Genomic DNA, 27,695 nt, shown 5'->3' on the forward strand with positions numbered 1-27,695 from the left:
GTGGTGATATTTGATCAGAGGGGCCCAAAATCGTCATTTTCAATGGCTCATGTCGCACTTTCTTATTCGATTCCTTTGGACCTGAAGTGAAAATTATGATGAATCCACGTAATGGCGGATTTCCGAAAAGACCCGATCTGTACAAATCAACTCTCAAACTGGCCGGTTTTACTAGATCTGGGGTGAAAAAAAGGTTCAATCTACTTATTAGTATTTCAACACAACTGCCCAAAATCGTCATTTTCAATGGCTCACGTAGCGTTTTCTTATTCGATACATTTGGACCTAAAGTAAAAGTTAGGATGAATTCACGTGATGGCATTTTTGCAAAAACACCCAAACTGTACATTTCAAGTCTCAAACTGGCCGGTCTTTCTGGATCTGGAGTAATAATAAGCTTTAATCTACGTGGTAATATTTGAACACAAGGGACAAAAATCGTCATTTTCAATGGCTCATGTAACACTTGCTAATTCGATTCTTTTGGACCTGGAGTGAAAATTAGGATAAATCCACGTAATGGCGGAGTTCTGAAAAGACTCGAACTGCACATTTCAAGTCTCAAACTTCCCGGTTTTACTGGATATGGAGTGAAAATAGGCTTTTCTTTACGTGGTGATATTTGAACACAAGGGCCCAAACTCGTCATTTTCAATGGCTCATGAAGCACTTTCTTATTCGATTCTTTTGGACCTGTAATAAAAATTAGGATGAATCCACGTGATGGCGGATTTCCGAAAAGAACCGAACTGTACATTTCAAGTCTCAAACTGGCCGGTTTTACTGGATCTGGAGTGAAAATAGGCTTTAATCTACGTGGTGATATTTGAACAAAAGGGAACAAAAATCGTCATGTTTAATGGCTCATTTGGCAGTTACTTATTCCATTCTTTTGGACCTGGAGTAAAAATTAGGATGAATCCACGTGATTGTGGATTTCAGAAAAGATCCGAACTATACATTTCAAGTCTCAAAGTGGCCGGTTTTACTGGATCTGGAGTGAAAATAGGCTTTAATCTACGTGGGGATATTTGATCAGAGGGGCCCAAAATCGTCATTTTCAATGGCTCATGTCGCACTTTCTTATTCGATTCTTTTGAACCTGAAGTGAAAATTATGATGAATCCACGTGCTGGCGGATTTCAGAAAAGATCCGAACTATACATTTCAAGTCTCAAAGTGGACGGTTTTACTGGATCTGGAGTGAAAATAGGCTTTAATCTACGTAATGATATTTAAACACAAGGGCCCAAAATCGTCATTTTCAATGGCTCATATAGCACTTTCTTATTCGATTCTTTTGGACCTGAAGTGAAAATTAGGATAAATCCACGTGATGACGAATTTCCAAAAAGACCCGAACTGTACATATCAAATCTCGAACTGACCGGTTTTTTTAGATCCGGAGTGAAAATAGGCTTTAATCTACGTCGTGGTATTTGAACACAAGGGCCCAAAATCGTCATTTTCAATAGCTCATGTAGCACTTTCTTATTCGATTCCTTTGGACCTTTAGTGAAAATTAAGATGAATCCACGTGATGGCGGATTTCCGAAAAGACCCCAACTGTACATTTCAAGTCTCAAACTGGCAGGTTTTACTGGATCTGGAGTCAAAATAGGCTTTAATCTACGTGGTGGTATTTGAACACAAGGGCCCAAAATCGTCATTTTCAATGACTAAAATAGCACTTTCTTATTCGATTCTTTTCGACCTGAAGTGAAAATTAAGATGAAACCACCCGATGGCGGCTTTCCGAAAAGAACCGAGCTGTACATTTCAAGTCTCAAACTGGCCGGTTTTACTGGATCTGGAGTGAAAATAAGCTTTACTCTACGTGGTGATCTTTGAACACAAGGGCCCAAAATCGTCATTTTCAATGGCTCATGTAGCACTTTTATTATTCGATTCGCTTGGACTTGAAGTGAAAAAAAGGATGAATCCACGTAATGGGGGATTTCCGAAAATACCCGAACTGTACATGTCAAGTCTCGAACTGACCGGTTTTACTAGATCTGGAGTGTAAATAGGCTTTAATCTACGTCGTGGTATTTGAACACAAGGGCCCAAAATCGTCCTTTTCAATTGCTCATGTAGTAGTTTTTTATTCGATTCCTTTGGACATGGAGTGAAAATTAGGATGAATCCACGTGATGGCGGATTTCCGAAAAGACCCCAACTGTACATTTCAAGTCTCAAACTGGCCGGTTTTACTGGATCTGGAGTCAAAATAGGCTTTAATCTACGTGGTGGGATTTGAACACAAGGGCCCAAAATCGTCATTTTCAATGGCTCATGTAGCATTTTCTTATTGTATTTTTTTGGACCTGAAGTGGACATTAAGATGAATCCACGTGATGGCTGATTTCCAAAAAGACCCGAACTGTACATTTCAAGTCTCGAACTGACCAGTTTTACTAGATCCGGAGTGAAAATAGGCTTTAATCTACGTCGTGGTATTTGAACACAAGGGCTCAAAATCGTCATTTTCAATGGCTCATATAGCACTCTCTTATTCGATTCGTTTGGAAATGGAGTGAAAATTAGGATGAAACCACGTAATAGGGGATTTCCGAAAAGACCCGAACTGTACATTTCAAGTCTTAAACTGGCCGGTTTTACTGAATCTGGAGTGAAAATAGGCTTTAATCTACGTCGTGGTATTTGAACACAAGGGCACAAAATCGTCATTTTAAGTGCCTCACGTAGCTTTCTTCTTATTCGATACATTTGGACCTAAAGTAAACATTAAGATGAATCCACGTGATGGCGGATTTCCGAAAAGACCCGAACTGTACATTTCAAGTCTCAAAATGGCCAGTTTTACTGCATCTGGAGTGAAAATAGCCTGTACTCTACGTGGTGATATTTAAACACAAGGGCCCAAAATCGCCATTTTCAATGGCTCATAGAGCACTTTCTTATTCGATTCCTTTGGACCTGAAGTGAAAATTAGGATAAATCCACGTGATGACGAATTTCCAAAAAGACCCGAACTGTACATTTCAAGTCTCAAACTGGCCGGTTTTACTGGATCTGGAGTGATAATAAGCTTTAATCTACGTGTTTATATTTGAACACAAGGGCCCAAAATCGTCATTTTCAATGGCTCATATAGCACTTTCTTATTCGATTCTTTTGGACCTGAAGTGAAAATTAAGATGAAACCACCTGATGGCGGCTTTCCGAAAAGAACCGAGCTGTACATTTCAAGTCTCAAACTGGCCGGTTTTACTGGATCTGGAGTGATAATAAGCTTTAATCTACGTGTTGGTATTTGAACACAAGGGCCCAAAATCGTCATTTTCAATGGCTCATGTAGCACTTTCTTATTCGATTCCTTTGGACCTGAAGTGAAAATTAGGATGAATCCACGTGATGGCGGATTTCTGAAAAGACCCCAACTGTACATTTCAAGTCTCTAACTGGCCGGTTTTACTGGATCTGGAGTGATAATAAGCTTTAATCTACGTGTTGGTATTTGAACACAAGGGCCCAAAATCGTCCTTTTCAATGGCTCATGTAGCACTTTCTTATTCGATTCCTTTGGACCTGAAGTGAAAATTAGGATGAATCCACGTGATGGCGGATTTCTGAAAAGACCCCAACTGTACATTTCAAGTCTCTAACTGGCCGGTTTTACTGGATCCGGAGTGATAATAAGCTTTAATCTACGTGTTGGTATTTCAACACAAGGGCCCAAAATCGTCATTTTCAATGGCTCATATAGCACTTTCTTATTCGATTCTTTTGGACCTGAAGTGAAAATTAGGATGAATCCACGTGATGGCGGATTTCTGAAAAGAACCGAGCTGTACATTTCAAGTTTCAAACTGGCCGATTTTACTGGATCTGGAGTGAAACTAGCCTTTACTCTACGTGGTAATATTTGAACACAAGGTCCCAAAATCGTCATTTTCAATAGCTCATGTAGCACTTTCTTATTCGATTCCTTTGGACCTGAAGTGAAAATTAGGATGAATCCACGTGATGGCAGATTTCTGAAAAGACCCCAACTGAACATTTCAAGTCTCAAACTGGCCGGTTTTACTAGATCCGGAGTGAAAATAGGCTTTAATCTACGTCGTGGTATTTGAACACAAGGGCCCAAAGTCGTCATTTTCAATGGCTCATGTAGGAGTTTCTTATTCGATTCCTTTGAGCCTGTAGTGAAATTAAGATGAATCCACGTGATGGCGGATTTCCGAAAAGACCCGAACTGTACATTTCAAGTCTCAAACTGGCCGGTTTTACTGGATCTGGAGTCAAAATAGGCTTTAATCTACGTGGTGGTATTTGAACACAAGGGCCCAAAATCGTCATTTATAATGACTAAAATAGCACTTTCTTATTCGATTCTTTTGGACCTGAAGTGAAAATTAAGATGAAACCACGTAATAGGGGATTTCCGAAAATACCCGAAATGTATATATCAAGTCTCGAACTGACCGGTTTTACTAGATCCGCAGTGAAAAGAGGCTTTAATCCAGGTCGTGGTATTTGAACACAAGGGCCCAAAATCGTCATTTTCAATGGCTCATGTAGCACTTTCTTATTTGATTTTTTTGGACCTGAAGTGGAAATTAAGATGAATCCACGTGATGGCGGCTTTCCGAAAACACCCCAACTGTACATTTCAAGTCTCAAACTGGCCGGTTTTACTGGATCTGGAGTCAAAATAGGCTTTAATCTACGTGGTGGTATTCGAACACAAGGGCCCAAAATCGTCATTTTCAATGGCTCATGTAGTAGTTTCTTATTCGATTTTTTTGGACCTGGAGTGAAAATTAGGATGAATCCACCTATTGGGAGATTTCCGAAAAGACCCGAACTGTACATATCAAGTCTCGAACTGACCGGTTTTACTAGATCCGGAGTGAAAATAGGCTTTAATCTACGTGGTGGTATTTGAACACAAGGGCCCAAAATCGTCATTTTCAATGGCTCATGTAGTAGTTTCTTATTCGATTCCTTTGGACCTTTAGTGAAAATTAAGATGAATCCACGTGATGACGGATTTCCGAAAAAACCCGAACTGTACATTTCAAGTCTCAAACTGGCCGTTTTTACTGGATCTGGAGTCAAAATAGGCTTTAATCTACGTGGTGGCATTTGACCACAAGGGCCCAAAATCGTCATTTACAATGGCTCATGTAGGAGTTTCTTATTCGATTCTTTTGGACCTGAAGTGAAAATTAGGATGAATCCACGTGATGGCGGATTTCTGAAAAGACCCGAACTTTACATATCAAGTCTCGAACTGACCGGTTTTACTGGATCTGGAGTGAAAATAGACTTTACTCTACGTGGTGATATTTGAACACAAGGGCCCAAAATCGTCATTTTCAATGGCTCAAATAGCACTTTCTTCTTTGATTTTTTTGGACCTGAAGTGGAAATTAAGATAAATCCACGTGATGGCGGCTTTCCGAAAAGACCCCAACTGTACATTTCAAGTCTCAAACTGGCCGGTTTTACTGGATCTGGAGTCAAAATAGGCTTTAATCTACGTGGTAGTATTTGAACACAACGGCCAAAAATCGTCATTTTCAATGGCTCATGTAGTAGTTTTTTATTCGATTCCTTTGGACCTGTAGTGAAAATTAAGATGAATCCACGTGATCGCGGATTTCCGAAAAGACCCGAACTGTTCATTTCAAGTCTTAAAATGGCCGGTTTTACTGGATCTGGAGTGAAAAAAGCCTTTACTCTACGTGGTGATATTTGAACACAATGGCCCAAAATCGTCATTTACAATGGCTCATGTAGGAGTTTCTTATTCGATTCTTTTGGACCTGAAGTGAAAATTAGGATGAATCCACGTGATGGCGGATTTCTGAAAAGACCCGAACTTTACATATCAAGTCTCGAACTGACCGGTTTTACTGGATCTGGAGTGAAAATAGACTTTACTCTACGTGGTGATATTTGAACACAAGGGCCCAAAATCGTCATTTTCAATGGCTCAAATAGCACTTTCTTCTTTGATTTTTTTGGACCTGAAGTGGAAATTAAGATAAATCCACGTGATGGCGGCTTTCCGAAAAGACCCGAACTGTACATATCAAGTCTCGAACTGACCGGTTTTACTAGATCCGGAGTGAAAATAGGCTTTAATCTACGTGGTGGTATTTGAACACAAGGGCCCAAAATCGTCATTTTCAATGGCTCATGTAGTAGTTTCTTATTCGATTCCTTTGGACCTTTAGTGAAAATTAAGATGAATCCACGTGATGACGGATTTCCGAAAAAACCCGAACTGTACATTTCAAGTCTCAAACTGGCCGTTTTTACTGGATCTGGAGTCAAAATAGGCTTTAATCTACGTGGTGGCATTTGACCACAAGGGCCCAAAATCGTCATTTACAATGGCTCATGTAGGAGTTTCTTATTCGATTCTTTTGGACCTGAAGTGAAAATTAGGATGAATCCACGTGATGGCGGATTTCTGAAAAGACCCGAACTTTACATATCAAGTCTCGAACTGACCGGTTTTACTGGATCTGGAGTGAAAATAGACTTTACTCTACGTGGTGATATTTGAACACAAGGGCCCAAAATCGTCATTTTCAATGGCTCAAATAGCACTTTCTTCTTTGATTTTTTTGGACCTGAAGTGGAAATTAAGATAAATCCACGTGATGGCGGCTTTCCGAAAAGACCCCAACTGTACATTTCAAGTCTCAAACTGGCCGGTTTTACTGGATCTGGAGTCAAAATAGGCTTTAATCTACGTGGTAGTATTTGAACACAACGGCCAAAAATCGTCATTTTCAATGGCTCATGTAGTAGTTTTTTATTCGATTCCTTTGGACCTGTAGTGAAAATTAAGATGAATCCACGTGATCGCGGATTTCCGAAAAGACCCGAACTGTTCATTTCAAGTCTTAAAATGGCCGGTTTTACTGGATCTGGAGTGAAAAAAGCCTTTACTCTACGTGGTGATATTTGAACACAATGGCCCAAAATCGACATTTTCAATGGCTCAAATAGCACTTTCTTATTCGATACTTTTGGACCTGAAGTGAAAATTAGTATGAATCCACGTGATGGCGGATTTCTGAAAAGAACCGAGCTGTACATTTCAAGTCTCAAAATGGCCGGTATTACTGGATCTTGAGTGAAAATAGCCTTTACTCTACGTGGTGATATTTGAACACAAGGGCCCAAAATCGTCATTTTCAATGGCTCATATAGCACTTTCATATTCGATTCCATTTGTTCGCGCCAAAACTGAACATATTGAACACGTGATCTGCGTGTCACGCAATGACCTTTGCAAATGCTTTGAACTCGTGTTGTTGATGTTTTTGTAATTTCAAGTTAACCGTTTCGTCGTCGTTAAATCAAGTTGCACCCGTCTCGAAGACCCGTCTAAACATCTGGTAGCAGAGCGAGGCTTTTGCGGCACGTAAACATTGTGTGTTTTGCTGAAATGAAGTGTTTTGAAAGCTTGAAATGAAGTGTTTTGAAAATGTAGAAAGAAAGTGAAGCCGACCACGTGCATTTGCAGTATGTAAACGAAGAAGAAATGCGGGTCGCCGTTGGGCCTAGCCGCTATGAAAACTTCAGCTCCCGAAAGGAGAAGGCCAAAAGCAAGTTATCTCGTCGAAAAGCGACGCTTACGAGGCATATTAACGTGGCTGAGAGTCTTTTGAAGTCACATGGAAGTCGAAAAAATTACGCGAGCTGGCTGGCAAAATTGAGGAAGCGTTGAGAGAACTTGAGCGTGTCAGCGAAGAATACGAATCGTTTTTGGAACTTGAAGGATTACAGGAACACCTGGAGCTAACGGAAAAGGCCATTGAAAGAGCAAATCTATGCCTGGAAAGCATTGAAATTTCGCTAAACGAAAGGGAAAACGAACCGCCCTCAGAAGCTCGTAGTGAATACGCGCCTTTGCTCCAATTTGAGGCGGCCAGCGGTCAAAGCTCATCCTCGCGCGCGAGTGAAAGCGAGAGGCGTGCACGCGTGATGGATCTGCAAATCGAACGGCTCAACGCCGACTAGAGGAGGAACGTAAACGAGCCGAAAACCTCGAACAGGAAAGACAATTACAAGAACATCGCCGTATAACAGAACTTGAATATGATGTTGAAAGATTGCGGTTAGAAGCTCAGCTTGTCATTCCTGATAAAATTAAAGGAGATCTAGAGGATATCGAGAACCGTTTACGGGACTTTGAAGATGTTGAAATTGAAACTGCTTTCCGTGACATTAAACCCAAAGTAAAGGACAGTGTTGGCGGCGATAATAATCACGATGACTCTTTACCTCTGCAAAATGTAAAGTTGCCACCCCCGATTAAATCGTCTACGTCAAACAAGCAGTCTCCTAAGTCTGACCAAGCTTATTGTGACACGGAGGAGCGCCTTGATGTTTCTTAGATCAAGGAAATCTCAGCTGAGCAGAGTCTGACAAATAGTGCAGGAAAAGTAGAGGTACCAGCGTTTTTGAAATCGATACCACGTCTAAAATTGCCGCGTTTTTCTGGGGATCCGCTTGAGTGGCCTCAGTTTGTATCCCTGTTTAAGTGTTTAATTCATGACCAACCACTCACCGATACGCAGAGAATGACCTTCCTCCAAAGAGCTTTGACGAGAGATGCAAAGAAAGCGGTTGGAGGGATGCTCAACCATGGTCATCTCTATAAAGCAGCCCTAACAGAACTTGAGGAACAATTCGGAAACGAAGAAATTGTTGCTGGAGCCTTTATGAAAACTGTACTTGATCACCCGATTGTTGTTGAGGGAGACATAGCTCAACTTCGTTCATTCTACAACACCCTACATAATGCGGTCGCCACACTGAAGGGCTTGGGATACTCACACGATTTGATGTCTTCAACCAACACTCCTGCTGTGTTACAGAAATTACCTGACCCTTTAAAGGAAAAGTGGGGTGAAAGAAAGATTGAGATGCAACCGGCCATTCCCACTCTTACCGATCTTGATGAATGGCTCCGTGCCAGGCTTCGTGCAAAGACCACAGTCTGTGAACCCTTACCCAGCTTTGGTAAGCCATCGAGAGGTGGAAGAGCTCGCTTTAGTAGACCACCGCGAAAGGAAGAGCGACATGGCGATAGCATTCGTGAGCCTCGCAGATTCTCCACCTTGGCCATGGGTGCCACAACAGGCAAACAGTCCCAACCCACAAGTAAGAACTGTCTGGTGTGCAACAGCAAGCATGCAATTGAGAAGTGTGAGAAATTCCTGGCAATGGATGACCAAAGAGCGCAACTAGGTAAAGAAAAGAGGTTGTGCTTTTCTTGTTTTGAGTCAACGGACCACCAGTCTCGTGACTGTACACGCAAGAAACGCTGCGACATGGAAGGCTGTGACAAATACCACCACCCACTAATCCATGGTGCAGCTCCTGTTTTCGTCGAAATGCCATCTGTGAACAATCCGTCTCCCGTCCCGTCTTTGAATGCAGCAGCACCTGTCTTTGTTGGAGCTTTTTCCGTTAACTGCGTCCCCACTGCTGTCTTGCTGCAGATCGTACCGATAGTAGTTGCGACCCCCAAAGGGGTTAAAATAAGTACTTTTGCGCTGCTAGACTCCGGCAGCCAAACTTCGCTTATCCTGGAAAACTTTGCTGATGCTATTGGCCTTGATGGTGAGAATGGCCCGTTACAGCTTGGTACCATAAACTCGTCTGGCAAACCCGTGCGTTCGAGAAAGGTGTCGTTTCATGTTGGTGCCACCGGGGGGTCAGAAGCCAGTGCCCAGATAGCCGTAGAAGAAGCTTGGACTGTTCCACAGTTAAACCTGCCCCCACAAAAGGTTACTCGTGCCATGATACAGGACTTTCCGCACCTGAACAATCTGAGTATTCCTGAAGTAAACTCCGAAGACGTGACAGTTCTGCTGGGAGCAAACGTTTTGGATGCGATATTACATGATGCGATGAGGTTGTCCAGGGCAGCCTGTTGCAATTCCCACAGCCTTTGGCTGGACCCTCGCCGGTTCAGTTAAATCGGTTGTCAAACCTGAGCGCGTACATGTCATGCATGTTCACCGTGTCCTGAACGCTGAAGAATCATTAAACAAGCAAGTAGAAGACTGGTGGCGGACGGAATCCTTTGGCACGAAGTATGAAGACGTGACACCCCGTTCTCTTGAAGATAAAAGAGCTATTGAGACATTAGAAAGAACAGTGAAGCATGTGTCGGGCAGATACGAAGCCGGAATGCTATGGAGAGAGCAAGAAGTGGAGTTTCCTGACAACCGTCTCATGGCTGTAAAGCGACTGGAGTTCACCGAAAGGAAACTAAAGCGTGACGAAGATCTGGCGAAAAAGTATTGTGCCATTATTGAGGACTATGTTGACAAGGGTTACGCTAGAAAACTTAGCCCTGAAGAGGCAGCCGTCCCGACCCCAAAACAGTGGTTTCTGCCGCATCATCCAGTCCGTAACCCCAATAAGCCAGACAAAGTCCGCATCGTCATGGATGCTGCTGCCAAACATGATGGAGTGTCTTTAAATGACCGACTTCACATCGGGCCCGACCTCTTGAATAGCCTTGTGGATGTGCTGTTGCGATTCAGAGAACAGCGTGTAGGCCTAGCCGCCGACATCGAGACCATGTTTCACCAAGTTCAAATCATAGAAGAAGATCAGCCTGCTCTGAGGTTTCTGTGGCGGAACTTGGAACTGCAACGCCCACCTGATGTGTATCAGATGCTCGTCATGATTTTCGGAGCTGCGTCCTCCCCGTGCACTGCAAACTTTGTATTGAGAAAGACAGCACTTGACAACCGAGAAGACGTCTTGTTTTCTGAAGATACGATCAAATCAGTAGAGAAGAATTTCTACATGGATGACTTTCTAAAATCCGTATGTGACAAAGCCACAGCAGTGCAAATGTTCCGTGAAATGACTTCTATCTTGTCCCGGGAAGGTTTCAGGTTGACCAAGTGGATCAGCTCCTCGCGTGAAGTCCTGTCACAGGTCCCTCCTGAAGAGAAAGCTAGCCCGTCGGTTGATGTTAACTTTGATGAACTTCCAATTGAACGCACACTGGGTTTGAAATGGAACACTGAAACTGATTGTTTCCGTTTCTCTGTTTGCTCAAGTCAGATGTATGAGCCAACCAAGCGAGGCGTCCTAAGCCGTGTTTCAACCGCGTTCGACCCACTAGGAGTGTTGGCTCCATACATGCTGCCTGCAAAATGTCTTATCCAAGTGTTATGGCGTAAGAGCAAAGGTTGGGATGAGCCCTTAGATGAAGAAGACCGGAGAATTTGGGAAGATTGGCTTGGTGATTTGGTAAAACTGAGTGAATTTGAGCTGCCCCGCTGTTTCTGTGTTGACACATGTCCTGAAGCTTCGATACAACTTCATGTATTTGCTGACGCCTCCGAAATGGGGTTTGGTGCTGTGTGTTACGCTAGATACTCACTTCCTGATGGTACGATTAAGGTTTCGTTTGTCATGGCAAGGAATCGTGTTGCGCCCTTAAAGCAGTTAAGCATCCCTCGTCTAGAGCTTCAAGCTGCTGTCCTAGCCGTAAGATTGTACATCCAGGTCAAGCAAGAGTTGTCTGTTACTGCCAAAGACACCATCTTTTGGAGTGACTCAAAAACTGTTGCAATACATATCTAATGAAAGCCGACGCTTTCACACATTTGTAGCAAACCGGATGTCAGAGATTCATGATGCAGCCGACCCGACGCAGTGGAGACACGATACCTGGCCACTTGAACCCTGCTGACGATTGCACCCGAGGCCTTCGGGCGGCAGATTTGGATAAACACTGCCGATGGCTTAACGGCCCCGCCTTCTTGTCCAAACCCGAAGAACAGTGGCCTCAAGACACGTTTACTGGTCCTCTCCGTGAAAATGATGACGAAGTGAAGAACACGAAGTGGTCAGGCCATGCATCTGTTACTGATCCAAGGGCATACTTTCCAGACCCTGAGAAGTTCTCCTCTTGGACAAGATTCCGTCGTGTCCTTGCATGGATATGTCGATTTGTCAAAAACTGTAAAAGAAAGGCTGAGGACCGCATCCTCTCGTCTCTAACCACTGCAGAAATCAGCAATGCAGAGTTGATTGCCGTACGGAAAAGTCAAAGAGACTCGTTTGTCTAGACTTTGAAGCCTTAAAGGCGAACAAGCGTCTGCCAGTTAAGAGCCGACTCAGTGCGCTCAGGCCATACATTGACGAAGCAGAATGCTTGAGGGTAGGTGGTCGTCTTCGTAAAGCCCCCGTTCCTCAAGAGACACGTCATCCTTTGATACTGGACCCGAAGCACGAAATAACTCGCCTTATTGTGATGCACCACCATCTTCGTTTGTACTGCACAAGTAACAAGCATGTCTTGAATGAGCTGAGACAGAAATACTGGATCCTGAAAGGGCTAGCCACAGTTCAAAAGATTTCGTCCAGTTGCCCATCGTTTCGAAGACTACGGGCAAAACCCGAACCGCCCGTCATGGCTGACCTTCCCAGTTCGAGACTGGGCTATCAACAACCGCCGTTCACGAACACTGGTGTTGATTACTTTGGCCCCATGCTCGTACGCCATGGAAGAAAGACGGAAAAGCGCTACGGAGTGCTTTTTACGTGTTTAACCACCCGTGCGGTACATCTTGAAATCGCTCATTCACTTGACACTAACTCTTGCCTGATGGCTTTAAGAAGGATGATTTTCAAACGTGGAAAGCCAGCCAATATTTGGTCGGATAACGGTACCAACTTCGTTGGGGCCGAGAAAGAGCTTCGAGAAGCTGTCAAGCGCCTAGATAGCGAGCGAATTGGTGACCAACTCTCTGCCGACGGCGTGCAGTGGCACTTCAATCCCCCGTCCTCGCCACACTTTGGAGGCGTTTGGGAGCGCCTCGTTCAATCTGCCAAAAGAGCGCTAAAGGCGGTGGCAGGAAAGCAGTGTGTCAATGATGAAACGTTACTCACGTTTATGGCTGAAGTGGAGTCCTTACTGAATGGTCGCCCCCTTACTCATGTTAGTACTGATCATCGCGACGAAGAAGCTTTGACGCCGAATCACTTTTTGCTCGGCCGAGCAAACCCTAACTTCCCGCCAGATGTCGTCAATGATAGGGACTTGTGTAGTCGTAAGAGGTGGAAGCACGCGCAAGTAATCTTCCAGCGCTGACGGAACGCCGAAAGTGGACAAATGACGCCCGCAATGTTCGTGAAGGAGACCTCGTCCTAGTCGTCGATGAGAATTCCCCTCGCGGGTGTTGGCCACTAGCTCGGTATATACTTCATGGTAGAAAGCCACGAGTGCACCCGAGCTATATACCTCATGTAATAGTAATTGTACTGTCGCTTTCTCGGTGTATTGATGGTAGTTATCGTTTTTTTTTGTAATTGTTGGTAGTTGTTGGTAGTTGATGGTTATTACTGGTTGTTGTTGGTAGCTACTGGTAGTTATTGGTTGTTACTAGTAGTTGCTGGTAGTTGTTGGCAGTTACTGGTAGTTACTGGTAGTTACTGGTAGTTACTAGTAGTTGTTGGTTGTTACTAGTAGTTGTTGGTAGTTGCTGGTAGTTGTTGGTTGTTACTAGTAGTTGCTGGTAGTTGCTGGTAGTTGTTGGTTGTTACTAGTAGTTGTTGGTAGTTGCTGGTAGTTGTTGGTTGTTACTAGTAGTTGCTGGTAGTTGCTGGTAGTTGTTGGTTGTTACTAGTAGTTGCTGGTAGTTGCTAGTAGTTGTTTGTTGTTACTAGTAGTTGCTGGTAGTTGCTGGTAGTTGTTGGTTGTTACTAGTAGTTGCTGGTAGTTGCTAGTAGTTGTTGGTTGTTACTAGTAGTTGCTGGTAGTTGCTAGTAGTTGCTGGTAGTTGCTGGTAGTTGTTGATTGTTACTAGTAGTTGCTGGTAGTTGTTGGTTGTTACTAGTAGTTGCTGGTTGTTACTAGTAGTTACTGGTAGTTGCTAGTAGTTGCTGGTTGTTATTAGTAGTTACTGGTAGTTGCTGGTAGTTGTTGGTTGTTACTAGTAGTTGCTAGTAGTCGCTGGTAGTTGTTGGTTGTTACTAGTAGTTGCTGGTAGTTGCTAGTAGTTGCTAGTAGTTGCTAGTAGTTGCTGGTTGTTATTGGTAGTTGCTGGTAGTTGTTGGTTGTTGCTAGTAGTTGCTGGTAGTTGCTAGTAGTTGTTGGTTGTTACTAGTAGTTTCTGGTAGTTGCTGGTAGTTGTTGGTTGTTACTAGTAGTTGCTGGTAGTTGCTAGTAGTTGTTTGTTGTTACTAGTAGTTGCTGGTAGTTGCTGGTAGTTGTTGGTTGTTACTAGTAGTTGCTGGTAGTTGCTAGTAGTTGTTGGTTGTTACTAGTAGTTGCTGGTAGTTGCTAGTAGTTGCTGGTAGTTGCTGGTAGTTGTTGGTTGTTACTAGTAGTTGCTGGTAGTTGTTGGTTGTTACTAGTAGTTGCTGGTTGTTACTAGTAGTTACTGGTAGTTGCTAGTAGTTGCTGGTTGTTATTAGTGGTTACTGGTAGTTGCTGGTAGTTGTTGGTTGTTACTAGTAGTTGCTAGTAGTTGCTGGTAGTTGTTGGTTGTTACCTGTAGTTGCTGGTAGTTGCTAGTAGTTGCTGGTAGTTGCTAGTAGTTGCTGGTTGTTATTGGTAGTTGCTGGTAGTTGTTGGTTGTTGCTAGTAGTTGCTGGTAGTTGCTAGTAGTTGTTGGTTGTTACTAGTAGTTGTTGGTTGTTACTAGTAGTTGCTGGTTGTTACTAGTAGTTACTGGTAGTTGCTAGTAGTTGCTGGTTGTTATTAGTAGTTACTGGTAGTTGCTGGTAGTTGTTGGTTGTTACTAGTAGTTGCTAGTAGTTGCTGGTACTTGCTAGTAGTTGTTGGTTGTTACTAGTAGTTGTTGGTTGTTAATTATGTCACCAGCTTGCTGTTTCTCTTACGTCATACCTACAGACATTGGATTTTACATATGTAGAAGTGACGTCATACCTACAGACAATCATTTTATGCATGCAAAAGTGACGAAAGGTTGTAAGCTTATAAAAGTATATTTTGCACGCGCTCTTGTCTTTACAAGTGCAGCTCAGGAATGTGCATAATAAAACAATTATTGGATTCGGTTTTCGCATGATAGCGATAATTATCAAGGCCTCAGTTTCTGTTATCAGTTTCTTTGGCCTTGATAATTATCGCTATCATGCTCAACCTCATCCAATAATTGTATAATAATAGTAGTTGCTGGTTGTTACTAGTAGTTACTGGTAGTTGCTAGTAGTTGCTGGTTGTTATTAGTAGTTACTGGTAGTTGCTGGTAGTTGCTAGTAGTTGCTGGTAGTTGCTAGTAGTTGTTGGTTGTTACTAGTAGTTGCTGGTAGTTGCTAGTAGTTGTTGGTTGTTACTAGTAGTTGCTGGTAGTTGCTAGTAGTTGCTGGTAGTTGCTGGTAGTTGCTAGTAGTTGCTGATAGTTGTTGGTTGTTACTAGTAGTTACTGGTAGTTGCTGGTAGTTGTTGGTTGTTACTAGTAGTTGCTAGTAGTTGCTGGTACTTGCTAGTAGTTGTTGGTTGTTACTAGTAGTTGTTGGTTGTTAATAGTAGTTGCTGGTTGTTACTAGTAGTTACTGGTAGTTGCTAGTAGTTGCTGGTTGTTATTAGTAGTTACTGGTAGTTGCTGGTAGTTACTAGTAGTTACTGGTAGTGGCTTGTAGTTGCTAGTTGTTATTAGTAGTTACTGGTAGTTGCTAGTAGTTGTTGGTTGTTACTAGTAGTTGCTGGTAGTTGGTAGTAGTTGTTGGTTGTTACTAGTAGTTGTTGGTTGTTACTAGTAGTTGCTGGTAGTTGCTAGTAGTTGTTGGTTGTTACTAGTAGTTGCTGGTTGTTACTAGTAGTTACTGGTAGTGGCTTGTAGTTGCTAGTTGTTATTAGTAGAAACTCAGCTGTGTTCTATTGGAAATCCGCGAATCTGATTGGTTCTCCCACTGTTTTCTATTCGCCGATAGAAAACAGTCGCGCGCGCGTAGCTCTTTAAGCGGTAAATTTTCTTGATTTTTGTCTTCAAAGAGCACAATATTGTAGGTTTTGGACTGCAATCCTTTAGAGTTTCTACTAAAACAATAAGACTACTCGCCCTCGTTTTCTATGAGCGATAGTCAACGAGGCGCAGCCGAGTTGACTATTTGCTCATAGAAAACTCGGGCTCGTAGTCTAATTGTTAATTAGTAGTTACTGGTAGTTGCTAGTAGTTGTTGGTTGTTACTAGTAGTTGCTGGTAGTTGCTAGTAGTTGCTAGTAGTTGCTGTTGTTGCTGGTTGTTACAAGTAGTTACTGGTAGTTTCTGGTAGTTCTTGGTTGTTACTAGTAGTTGCTAGTAGGTGCTGGTACTTGCTAGTAGTTGTTGGTTGTTACTAGTAGTTGTTGGTTGTTACTAGTAGTTGCTGGTGGTTACTAGTAGTTACTGGTAGTTGCTAGTAGTTGCTGGTTGTTACTTGTAGTTGTTGGTTGTTACTAGTAGTTGCTGGTTGTTACTAGTAGTTACTGGTAGTTGCTGGTAGTTGTTGGTTGTTACTAGTAGTTGCTGGTAGTTGCTGGTAGTTACTGGTTGTTACTAGTAGTTGTTGGTTGTTACTAGTAGTCGCTGGTAGTTGTTGGTAGTTACTGGTAGTTGTTGGTAGTTACTAGTAGTTGTTGGTTGTTACTAGTAGTTGCTGGTAGCCGTTGGTAGTTACTGGTAGTTTTTTGTTGGTTGTTGCTAGTAGTTGTCGGTAGTTGTTGATAGTTGCTGGTAGTTGTTGGTAGTTACTAGTAGTTGTTTGTTGTTACTAGTAGTTGCTGGTAGTTGTTGGTAGTTACTAGTAGTTGTTGGTAGTTACTGGTAGTTGCTGGTAGTTGTTGGTTGTTACTAGTAGTTACTAGTAGTTGTTAGTTGTTACTAGTAGTTGCTGGTAGTTTTTGGTTGTTACTAGTAGTTGCTGGTAGTTGCTAGTAGTTGTTGGTTGTTACTAGTAGTTGCTGGTAGTTGTTAGTATTTGTTGGTTGTTATTAGTAGTTGTTGGTTGTCACTGGTAGTGTCTGGTTGTTACTAGTAGTTGTTGGTTGTTACTGGTAGTTCTTGGTAGTTGTTGTTAGTTGTTGGTTGGTACTAGTAGTTGCTAGTAGTTGTTAGTTGTTACTAGTAGTTACTAGTAGTTGTTAGCTGTTACTAGTAGTTGCTGGTAGTTGTTGGTTGTTACTAGTAGTTGCTGGTAATTGCTAGTAGTTGCTGGTTGTTGCTAGTAGTTGCTGGTAGTTGCTGGTAGTTGCTGGTAGTTGCTCCCCGTGCACTGCAAACTTTGTATTGAGAAAGACAGCACTTGACAACCGAGAAGACGTCTTGTTTTCTGAAGATACGATCAAATCAGTAGAGAAGAATTTCTACATGGATGACTTTCTAAAATCCGTATGTGACAAAGCCACAGCAGTGCAAATGTTCCGTGAAATGACTTCTCTCTTGTCCCGGGAAGGTTTCAGGTTGACCAAGTGGATCAGCTCCTCGCGTGAAGTCCTGTCACAGGTCCCTCCTGAAGAGAAAGCTAGCCCGTCGGTTGATGTTAACTTTGATGAACTTCCAATTGAACGCACACTGGGTTTGAAATGGAACACTGAAACTGATTGTTTCCGTTTCTCTGTTTGCTCAAGTCAGATGTATGAGCCAACCAAGCGAGGCGTCCTAAGCCGTGTTTCAACCGCGTTCGACCCACTAGGAGTGTTGGCTCCATACATGCTGCCTGCAAAATGTCTTATCCAAGTGTTATGGCGTAAGAGCAAAGGTTGGGATGAGCTCTTAGATGAAGAAGACCGGAGAATTTGGGAAGATTGGCTTGGTGATTTGGTAAAACTGAGTGAATTTGAGCTGCCCCGCTGTTTCTGTGTTGACACATGTCCTGAAGCTTCGATACAACTTCATGTATTTGCTGACGCCTCCGAAATGGGGTTTGGTGCTGTGTGTTACGCTAGATACTCACTTCCTGATGGTACGATTAAGGTTTCGTTTGTCATGGCAAGGAATCGTGTTGCGCCCTTAAAGCAGTTAAGCATCCCTCGTCTAGAGCTTCAAGCTGCTGTCCTAGCCGTAAGATTGTACATCCAGGTCAAGCAAGAGTTGTCTGTTACTGCCAAAGACACCATCTTTTGGAGTGACTCAAAAACTGTTGCAATACATATCTAATGAAAGCCGACGCTTTCACACATTTGTAGCAAACCAGATGTCAGAGATTCATGATGCAGCCGACCCGACGCAGTGGAGACACGTCCCTGGCCACTTGAACCCTGCTGACGATTGCACCCGAGGCCTTCGGGCGGCAGATTTGGATAAACACTGCCGATGGCTTAACGGCCCCGCCTTCTTGTCCAAACCCGAAGAACAGTGGCCTCAAGACACGTTTACTGGTCCTCTCCGTGAAAATGATGACGAAGTGAAGAACACGAAGTGGTCAGGCCATGCATCTGTTACTGATCCAAGGGCATACTTTCCAGACCCTGAGAAGTTCTCCTCTTGGACAAGATTCCGTCGTGTCCTTGCATGGATATGTCGATTTGTCAAAAACTGTAAAAGAAAGGCTGAGGACCGCATCCTCTCGTCTCTAACCACTGCAGAAATCAGCAATGCAGAGTTGATTGCCGTACGGAAAAGTCAAAGAGACTCGTTTGTCTAGACTTTGAAGCCTTAAAGGCGAACAAGCGTCTGCCAGTTAAGAGCCGACTCAGTGCGCTCAGGCCATACATTGACGAAGCAGAATGCTTGAGGGTAGGTGGTCGTCTTCGTAAAGCCCCCGTTCCTCAAGAGACACGTCATCCTTTGATACTGGACCCGAAGCACGAAATAACTCGCCTTATTGTGATGCACCACCATCTTCGTTTGTACTGCACAAGTAACAAGCATGTCTTGAATGAGCTGAGACAGAAATACTGGATCCTGAAAGGGCTAGCCACAGTTCAGAAGATTTCGTCCAGTTGCCCATCGTGTCGAAGACTACGGGCAAAACCCGAACCGCCCGTCATGGCTGACCTTCCCAGTTCGAGACTGGGCTATCAACATCCGCCGTTCACGAACACTGGTGTTGATTACTTTGGCCCCATGCTCGTACGCCATGGAAGAAAGACGGAAAAGCGCTACGGAGTGCTTTTTACGTGTTTAACCACCCGTGCGGTACATCTTGAAATCGCTCATTCACTTGACACTAACTCTTGCCTGATGGCTTTAAGAAGGATGATTTTCAAACGTGGAAAGCCAGCCAATATTTGGTCGGATAACGGTACCAACTTCGTTGGGGCCGAGAAAGAGCTTCGAGAAGCTGTCAAGCGCCTAGATAGCGAGCGAATTGGTGACCAACTCTCTGCCGACGGCGTGCAGTGGCACTTCAATCCCCCGTCCTCGCCACACTTTGGAGGCGTTTGGGAGCGCCTCGTTCAATCTGCCAAAAGAGCGCTAAAGGCGGTGGCAGGAAAGCAGTGTGTCAATGATAAAACGTTACTCACGTTTATGGCTGAAGTGGAGTCCTTACTGAATGGTCGCCCCCTTACTCATGTTAGTACTGATCATCGCGACGAAGAAGCTTTGACGCCGAATCACTTTTTGCTCGGCCGAGCAAACCCTAACTTCCCGCCAGATGTCGTCAATGATAGGGACTTGTGTAGTCGTAAGAGGTGGAAGCACGCGCAAGTAATCTTCCAGCGCTGACGGAACGCCGAAAGTGGACAAATGACGCCCGCAATGTTCGTGAAGGAGACCTCGTCCTAGTCGTCGATGAGAATTCCCCTCGCGGGTGTTGGCCACTAGCTCGGTATATACTTCATGGTAGAAAGCCACGAGTGCACCCGAGCTATATACCTCATGTAATAGTAATTGTACTGTCGCTTTCTCGGTGTATTGATGGTAGTTATCGCTTTTTTTGTAATTGTTGGTAGTTGTTGGTAGTTGATGGTTATTACTGGTTGTTGTTGGTAGCTACTGCTAGTTATTGGTTGTTACTAGTAGTTGCTGGTAGTTGTTGGCAGTTACTGGTAGTTACTGGTAGTTACTAGTAGTTGTTTGTTGTTTCTAGTAGTTGTCGGTAGTTGCTGGTAGTTGTTGGTTGTTACTAGTAGTTGCTGGTAGTTGCTGGTAGTTGTTGGTTGTTACTAGTAGTTGTTGGTAGTTGCTGGTAGTTGTTGGTTGTTACTAGTAGTTGCTGGTAGTTGCTGGTAGTTGTTGGTTGTTACTAGTAGTTGCTGGTAGTTGCTAGTAGTTGTTGGTTGTTACTAGTAGTTGCTGGTAGTTGCTAGTAGTTGTTGGTTGTTACTAGTAGTTGCTGGTAGTTGCTAGTAGTTGCTGGTAGTTGCTGGTAGTTGTTGGTTGTTACTAGTAGTTGCTGGTAGTTGTTGGTTGTTACTAGTAGTTGCTGGTTGTTACTAGTAGTTACTGGTAGTTGCTAGTAGTTGCTGGTTGTTATTAGTAGTTACTGGTAGTTGCTGGTAGTTGTTGGTTGTTACTAGTAGTTGCTAGTAGTTGCTGGTAGTTGTTGGTTGTTACTAGTAGTTGCTGGTAGTTGCTAGTAGTTGCTGGTAGTTGCTAGTAGTTGCTGGTTGTTATTAGTAGTTATTGGTAGTTGCTGGTAGTTGTTGGTTGTTACTAGTAGTTGCTGGTAGTTGCTAGTAGTTGTTGGTTGTTGCTAGTAGTTGCTGGTAGTTGCTAGTAGTTGTTGGTTGTTACTAGTAGTTGTTGGTTGTTACTAGTAGTTGCTGGTTGTTATTAGTAGTTACTGGTAGTTGCTAGTAGTTGCTGGTTGTTATTAGTAGTTACTGGTAGTTGCTGGTAGTTGTTGGTTGTTACTAGTAGTTGCTGGTAGTTGCTAGTAGTTGCTGGTAGTTGCTGGTAGTTGCTAGTAGTTGCTGGTAGTTGTTGGTTGTTACTAGTAGTTACTGGTAGTTGCTGGTAGTTGTTGGTTGTTACTAGTAGTTGCTAGTAGTTGCTGGTACTTGCTAGTAGTTGTTGGTTGTTACTAGTAGTTGTTGGTTGTTAATTATGTCACCAGCTTGCTGTTTCTCTTACGTCATACCTACAGACATTAGATTTTACATATGTAGAAGTGACGTCATACCTACAGACAATAATTTTATGCATGCAGAAGTGACGAAAGGTTGTAAGCTTATAAAAGTATATTTTGCACGCGCTCTTGTCTTTACAAGTGCAGCTCAGGAATGTGCATAATAAAACAATTATTGGATTCGGTTTTCGCATGATAGCGATAATTATCAAGGCCTCAGTTTCTGTTATCCGCCTCAGCCTTCGGCTTCGGCAGATAATAGAAACTTTGGCCTTGATAATTATCGCTATCATGCTCAACCTCATCCAATAATTGTATAATAATAGTAGTTGCTGGTTGTTATTAGTAGTTACTGGTAGTTGCTAGTAGTTGCTGGTTGTTATTAGTAGTTACTGGTAGTTGCTGGTAGTTGTTGGTTGTTACTATTAGTTGTTGGTTGTTACTGGTATTTGTTGGTTGTTGCTAGTAGTTGCTGGTAGTTGTTGGTTGTTACTAGTAGTTGCTGGTTGTTACTAGTAGTTACTGGTAGTTGCTAGTAGTTGCTGGTTGTTATTAGTAATTACTGGTAGTTGCTGGTAGTTGTTGGTTGTTACTAGTAGTTGCTGGTAATTGCTAGTAGTTGCTGGTAGTTCTAGTAGTTGCTGGTAGTTGCTGGTAGTTGTTGGTTGTTACTGGTAGTTGCTGGTTGTTACTAGTAGTTGCTGCTAGTTGCTAGTAGTTGTTGGTTGTAACTTGTAGTTGTTGGTTGTTACTAGTAGTTGCTGGTTGTTACTAGTAGTTACTGGTAGTTGCTAGTAGTTGCTGGTTGTTATTAGTAGTTACTGGTAGTTGCTGGTAGTTGTTGGTTGTTACTGGTTGTTACTAGTAGTTGTTGGTTGTTACTAGTAGTCGCTGGTAGTTGTTGGTAGTTACTGGTAGTTGTTGGTAGTTACTAGTAGTTGTTGGTAGTTACTAGTAGTTGCTGGTAGCCGTTGGTAGTTACTGGTAGTTGTTTTTTGGTTGTTGCTAGTAGTTGTCGGTAGTTGTTGATAGTTGCTGGTAGTTGTTGGTAGTTACTAGTAGTTGTTTGTTGTTATTAGTAGTTGCTGGTAGTTGTTGGTAGTTACTAGTAGTTGTTGGTAGTTACTGGTAGTTGCTGGTAGTTGTTGGTTGTTACTAGTAGTTACTAGTAGTTGTTAGTTGTTACTAGTAGTTGCTGGTAGTTTTTGGTTGTTACTAGTAGTTGCTGGTAGTTACTAGTAGTTGTTGGTTGTTACTAGTAGTTGCTGGTAGTTGTTAGTATTTGTTGGTTGTTATTAGTAGTTGTTGGTTGTCACTGGTAGTGTCTGGTAGTTACTAGTAGTTGTTGGTTGTTACTGGTAGTTCTTGGTAGTTGTTGTTAGTTGTTTGTTGGTACTAGTAGTTGCTAGTAGTTGTTAGTTGTTACTAGTAGTTACTAGTAGTTGTTAGCTGTTACTAGTAGTTGCTGGTAGCTGTTGGTTGTTACTAGTAGTTGCTGGTAATGAATGATTTGCCACTAATCGGATCCTGTGTTTTGCGTGGAGGATTCTGGGATCGCTAGGGGGCAAACATTGCAAGTCGCTAGAAGAAAATGTATGGCGAAAAGTTGTTTTGACGCTCAAAAATACGATTTTGGAGGGAGATCAAGGCTTTTTCACCAGTATTTTATCAGAAATGGATTTGGGCAATGTTGGTACGTTGAAAGTGTTAGGTTTTGTTTGAATAACCGTGAGATATGCGATAAAATCTACCGCTTTTATGAAGGTTTACATGTATTGTGAAATAGACATCGCGTATTAAACTGGGGTCTCAAAATATTATAAAATTGGTATTAGCTCAATAAAGCCCTTTCAGTAGTTGAATAATATTTAACGTTTGCACAAGCTGTAAATTTATTATATTAGTCACGTCTTTTATAAACAAATAATTAGTATGGCTTCGTAATATTAAAGGTGACAGACATTCACAGCCTCCTACGATCGTGACTTTTATAAATTTCCCAATCGCTTTTGGATTTGGTCGTTTATTAAATCTATTTTGTTTATTACTGGTTTATAACGGGAACTATATCCTGTCAGCTGTATTATTAAGAAGTGTTTTAAGTTGAGTAGAGCCCTATCAATGTCGCCAGCAAATGTGTAGAGGTCGAAGGTCTGCGTAGTTCCCCGGTAGTACATTTTTACACCTCTGCACTGTATTTATTGTTATATGAACTTTATGTATTGGCTATTGGAACTGTTGTGATTTATCTTGGCTCATTTATATTTGCAAAATGTGCTTTAAATTTGTTCTGGAAGGACAAGATCGTAAATTTTCCGTGGGGATGTTGATTAGTACAGTGTTGCGTGAATGTGTTGCTTCGTATCGCGGATGACATGTTTATTTTTGTTTAGCCAGAGGCTGCTTAGCTTTACTTCGAGAAAGATATAACCTTGTTTTAGAGCCGGCCATGCTCATGGCAAATCATCTTTCTTATTCTTGGGCGGGTAGAGTCTTAAAATTCCATCGCAAGGAAGAATCTTTTGCCTCTCTGGGTACCTTCGATAGTTATCACATACCGCACAATGATGACAGTGATCGCTACCGGCCGGGCATATTACTAAAATTATTTGTATAACTTAGCATAGAAATAATCCTGTACACACGTAAATGCAACCCAAAAGGCTTTATTATAAATTTCCTCCCGATATATACCTAACTTATAATATTTCGAGACCATTTTGAGATGTCAATTTCAAAATAAACTTTACGAAAGCAAGGAGGTTTATCGGTAAACTTGATCACATATTTCACGGTTATTCAAACAAAAACTTACACTTTCGAGTATCAACAATGCCCAAATCCATTCCTGATAAAATACTCGCGAAAAAGCGTTGATCTCTCTTCAAAATGGTATTTTTAAATGTCAAAACAACTTTTCGCCATACATTTTCTTCTAGCGACTTGCAATGTTTGCCCCCTAGCGATCCCAGAATCCTCCACGCAAAACACAGGATCCGATTAGTGGCAAATCATTCATTGCTAGTAGTTGCTGGTAGTTGCTAGTAGTTGCTGGTAGTTGCTGGTAGTTGTTGGTTGTTACTGGTAGTTGCTGGTTGTTACTAGTAGTTGTTGGTAGTTGCTGGTAGTTGTTGGTTGTTACTAGTAGTTGTTGGTTGTTACTAGTAGTTGCTGGTTGTTACTAGTAGTTACTGGTAGTTGCTAGTATTTGCTGGTTGTTATTAGTACTTACTGGTAGTTGCTGGTAGTTGTTGGTTGTTACTAGTAGTTGCTGGTAGTTGCTAGTAGTTGTTGGTTGTTGCTAGTAGTTGTTGGTAGTTACTAGTAGTTGTTGGTTGTTGCTAGTAGTTGTTGGTTGTTACTAGTAGTTGTTGGTCGTTACTGTTAGTTACTGGTAGTTACTAGTAGTTGTTGGTTGTTACTAGTAGTTGCTGTATTTGTTGGTTGTTACTAGTAGTTGTTGGTTGTTACTGGTATTTGTTGGTTGTTACTAGTAGTTGTTGGTTGTTACTGGTAGTTACTAGTAGTTGTTGGTTGTTACTAGTAGTTGCTGGTATTTGCTAGTAGTTGTTGGTTGTTACTAGTAGTTGTTGGTTGTTACTAGTAGTTGCTGGTAGTTGCTAGTAGTTGCTGGTAGTTGCTAGTAGTTGCTAGTAGTTGCTGGTAGTTGCTAGTAGTTGCTGGTAGTTGCTAGTAGTTGCTAGTAGTTGCTGGTAGTTGCTGGTTGTTACTAGTAGTTACTGGTAGTTTCTGGTAGTTGTTGGTTGTTACTAGTAGTTGCTAGTAAGTGCTGGTACTTGCTAGTAGTTGTTGGTTGTTACTAGTAGTTGTTGGTTGTTACTAGTAGTTGCTTGTGGTTACTAGTAGTTACTGGTAGTTGCTAGTAGTTGCTGGTTGTTATTAGTAGTTACCGGTAGTTGCTGGTAGTTGTTGGTTGTTACTAGGAGTTGCTGGTAGTTGCTAGTAGTTGCTGGTAGTTGCTAGTAGTTGCTGGTAGTTGTTGGTTGTTACTAGTAGTTGCTGGTTGTTACTAGTAGTTACTGGTAGTGGCTTGTACTTGCTGGTTGTTATTAGTAGGTACTGGTAGTTGCTAGTAGTTGTTGGTTGTTACTAGTAGTTGCTGGTAGTTTTTGGTCGTTAGTAGTAGTTGTTGGTAGTTACTGGTAGCTGCTGGTAGTTGTTGGTTGTTACTAGTAGTTGCTTGTAGTTGCTAGTAGTTGTTGGTTGTTACTAGTAGTTGCTAGTAGTTGTTAGTTGTTACTAGTAGTTACTAGTGGTTGTTAGTTGTTACTAGTAGTTGCTGGTAGTTTTTGGTTGTTACTAGTAGTTGCTGGTAGTTGCTAGTAGTTGTTGGTTGTTACTAGTAGTTGCTGGTAGTTGTTAGTATTTGTTGGTTGTTACTAGTAGTTGTTGGTTGTCACTGGTAGTGTCTGGTAGTTACTAGTAGTTGTTGGTTGTTACTGGTAGTTCTTGGTAGTTGTTGTTAGTTGTTGGTTGTTGTCGATAGTTGTTGTTAGTTCTTGATTGTTGTTGAATGTTACTGGTAGTTGTTGGTAGTTGCTGGTATTTTTGGGTATTTGTCGGGAGCGGTTGGTATTTGTTTCTAATATTTGTTTTTTCAGGTTCTTGTTGGTAGTTGCTAGTGATTGTTTCTGTTAGTTGTCGGTTTTGATTTTTTTTTGCTTACAACTTATTATAAAAAGACAAACGCTTTGTTGTTATGGTATGTTTATTTGAACGTTTAAAATCTTTATCCAAATTGCGATAAATCGTCACAAATTAAGGTTATTTCCTTCGGATCAGGTTGTTTGCTTTCATTATTACGGAGACTCTGCTTACTTCATCTACAGAACACAAACTAAAATACAGATAAAGAATTCAATTGTTTTTACCTAGTTATTCTTTTCAGTTCTGAATGATTGCAAACCTACCATGTATTATTTTCTAGTTTTCTTTCCAAATTAATCAATGATAAATTATGGGCATCGGACAGAATGTAAAGGCAAAAATATATGTTCGTGAGTACACATGAGTGTACATGCATATTCGCCTAATAAATTCGGATTTATTGTTTACAAAAATAATTGAGTTCGCTAGGGTGAAATCTCAACCTGTTCAACAACTAAAGCTAAATTAATCATTTGAAGTATTTATTGTTTACTGAACCTATTTCATTAAATACGCTTAGTGACAACAAAATTAACATTTTTCACAAATACCATATTTTTTTCTTTTTTTTGGATTCCATAGCGCTGAAATTTTTTCGAAATACCATTTTTTTTTGACAAATTCACACATAATTTCAAAATTGTTTAAGTTTTGATCGTATTCAATGGACACTGATTATGATTATCGTGTAATGTTTTCTTTTAGTCTTCAAGATTCTGTTGTGTTCTTCGCACCTTACTGCGGGTCACTGTCGACGTAAGTGTTGCTTGTTCCTTTGGCCCTTTAAAAAATTCAAGTAAATTAAAAAGCAATTAGTATACGGATGCTATTTTAAGTTTCTGTTATATTTGGTAACCCTTTTAAAAACCTTTTTTACAGGTTATAATTTGGTTTAGTCTACGAGGTCACTAATATGAGGTTATCTTATTTTATCTTTATCTTCTCCAATTAGCATATTAATAACTTGAATACCTCTGGCAAGAAAAGCGCTATTTGAAAACATCGAATGACGTATTCTTTCATATGTTAATGTCATAAAACTGCTTAAGGAAAAATGCGAACAGTTCCCTCATTGTAGCACTTTATTAAAATCTGCTTGGCCGACAAATTTAACTATTTAGAACGCCATTATATATGACTTGGTTTCAATTACCTCTTTTCTTGCGTTTCTGTTTTGGTTCTTCAACCACACAGGTGTGGTCTTCGACCACTGTTGCTTGGTCATTGGACTCTGCCATTGGCATGGTGTCTTGGTCATTGGACTCTGCCAGTAGTAACAACCAGTAACTACTAGAAACTACCAGTAACAACCAACAACTACTAGTAACTACCAGTAACTACTAGTAACTACCAGTAACAACCAACAACTACTAGTAACAACCAGTAACTACTAGTAACTACCAGTAACAACCAACAACTACTAGTAACAACCAACAACTACTAGTAACTACCAGTAACAACCAACAACTGCTAGTAACTACCAGTAACTACTAGTAACAACCAGTAACTACTAGTAACAACCAACAACTACCAGTAGCTACCAGTAACAACCAACAACTACCAACAACTACTAGTAACAACCAACAACTACTAGTAACTACCAGTAACTACAAGTAACAACCAACAACTACCAGCAACTACCAGTAACAACCAACAACTACCAGCAACTACCAGTAACAACCAACAACTACCAGCAACTACCAGTAACAACCAACAACTACTAGTATTTACTAGTAACTACCAGTAACAACCAACAACTACTAGTACCTACTAGTAACTACCAGTAACAACCAACAACTACTAGTAACTACCAGTAACTACAAGTAACAACCAACAACTACCAGCAACTACCAGTAACATCCAACAACTACCAGTTACTACCAGTAACAACCAAGAACTACTAGTAACAGCTAACAACTACTAGCAACAATTAACAAATACCAGTAACTACCAGTAACAACCAACAACTACCAACAACTACTAGTAACAACCAACAACTACTTGTAAATACCAACAACTACAAGTAACAACCAACAACT

At 41.7% G+C, this 27,695-nt stretch overlaps 7 protein-coding genes across 7 annotated transcripts; all 7 read left to right on the top strand.

Annotated features, from left to right (window-relative positions):
* The first annotated feature begins 8,573 nt into the window (after positions 1-8,573).
* LOC144632543 (uncharacterized) lies at positions 8,574-9,977 on the top strand. Its single transcript, XM_078491209.1, has one exon. It carries the CDS (start codon positions 8,574-8,576, stop codon positions 9,975-9,977), a length of 1,404 nt encoding a protein of 467 aa, XP_078347335.1.
* A 31-nt stretch (positions 9,978-10,008) lies between these two features.
* LOC144632546 (uncharacterized) lies at positions 10,009-11,607 on the top strand. The gene has a single exon (XM_078491212.1). The coding sequence runs from the start codon at positions 10,009-10,011 to the stop codon at positions 11,605-11,607; it is 1,599 nt and encodes a 532-aa protein (XP_078347338.1).
* Positions 11,608-11,660: 53 nt separating this feature from the next.
* LOC144632547 (uncharacterized) lies at positions 11,661-12,095 on the top strand. The gene has a single exon (XM_078491213.1). It carries the CDS (start codon positions 11,661-11,663, stop codon positions 12,093-12,095), a length of 435 nt encoding a protein of 144 aa, XP_078347339.1.
* Positions 12,096-12,405: 310 nt separating this feature from the next.
* Positions 12,406-13,120, top strand: LOC144632548 (uncharacterized). Its single transcript, XM_078491215.1, has one exon. It carries the CDS (start codon positions 12,440-12,442, stop codon positions 13,118-13,120), a length of 681 nt encoding a protein of 226 aa, XP_078347341.1. The 5' UTR covers positions 12,406-12,439.
* A 4,222-nt stretch (positions 13,121-17,342) lies between these two features.
* LOC144632550 (uncharacterized) lies at positions 17,343-18,131 on the top strand. The gene has a single exon (XM_078491216.1). The coding sequence runs from the start codon at positions 17,343-17,345 to the stop codon at positions 18,129-18,131; it is 789 nt and encodes a 262-aa protein (XP_078347342.1).
* A 37-nt stretch (positions 18,132-18,168) lies between these two features.
* On the top strand, positions 18,169-18,618 carry LOC144632551 (uncharacterized). Its single transcript, XM_078491217.1, has one exon. The coding sequence runs from the start codon at positions 18,169-18,171 to the stop codon at positions 18,616-18,618; it is 450 nt and encodes a 149-aa protein (XP_078347343.1).
* Positions 18,619-18,803: 185 nt separating this feature from the next.
* LOC144632555 (uncharacterized) lies at positions 18,804-19,643 on the top strand. Its single transcript, XM_078491224.1, has one exon. The coding sequence runs from the start codon at positions 18,804-18,806 to the stop codon at positions 19,641-19,643; it is 840 nt and encodes a 279-aa protein (XP_078347350.1).
* The last annotated feature ends 8,052 nt before the right edge of the window (positions 19,644-27,695 follow it).

Source organism: Oculina patagonica, chromosome 12 (genome assembly GCF_052425735.1).
Source record: "Oculina patagonica isolate OP01 chromosome 12, crgOcupat, whole genome shotgun sequence".
Taxonomy (NCBI): Eukaryota; Metazoa; Cnidaria; class Anthozoa; order Scleractinia; family Oculinidae; genus Oculina; species Oculina patagonica.

What these genes read in the sequence shown, in the direction of transcription:
- LOC144632550 (XM_078491216.1), top strand. Translation starts at nt 17,343, where the DNA reads ATGGATGACTTTCTAAAATCCGTATGTGACAAAGCCACAGCAGTGCAA.
- LOC144632547 (XM_078491213.1), top strand. Translation starts at nt 11,661, where the DNA reads ATGCAGCCGACCCGACGCAGTGGAGACACGATACCTGGCCACTTGAAC.
- LOC144632555 (XM_078491224.1), top strand. Translation starts at nt 18,804, where the DNA reads ATGCACCACCATCTTCGTTTGTACTGCACAAGTAACAAGCATGTCTTG.
- LOC144632546 (XM_078491212.1), top strand. Translation starts at nt 10,009, where the DNA reads ATGCATGTTCACCGTGTCCTGAACGCTGAAGAATCATTAAACAAGCAA.
- LOC144632543 (XM_078491209.1), top strand. Translation starts at nt 8,574, where the DNA reads ATGACCTTCCTCCAAAGAGCTTTGACGAGAGATGCAAAGAAAGCGGTT.
- LOC144632551 (XM_078491217.1), top strand. Translation starts at nt 18,169, where the DNA reads ATGTCAGAGATTCATGATGCAGCCGACCCGACGCAGTGGAGACACGTC.
- LOC144632548 (XM_078491215.1), top strand. Translation starts at nt 12,440, where the DNA reads ATGGCTGACCTTCCCAGTTCGAGACTGGGCTATCAACAACCGCCGTTC.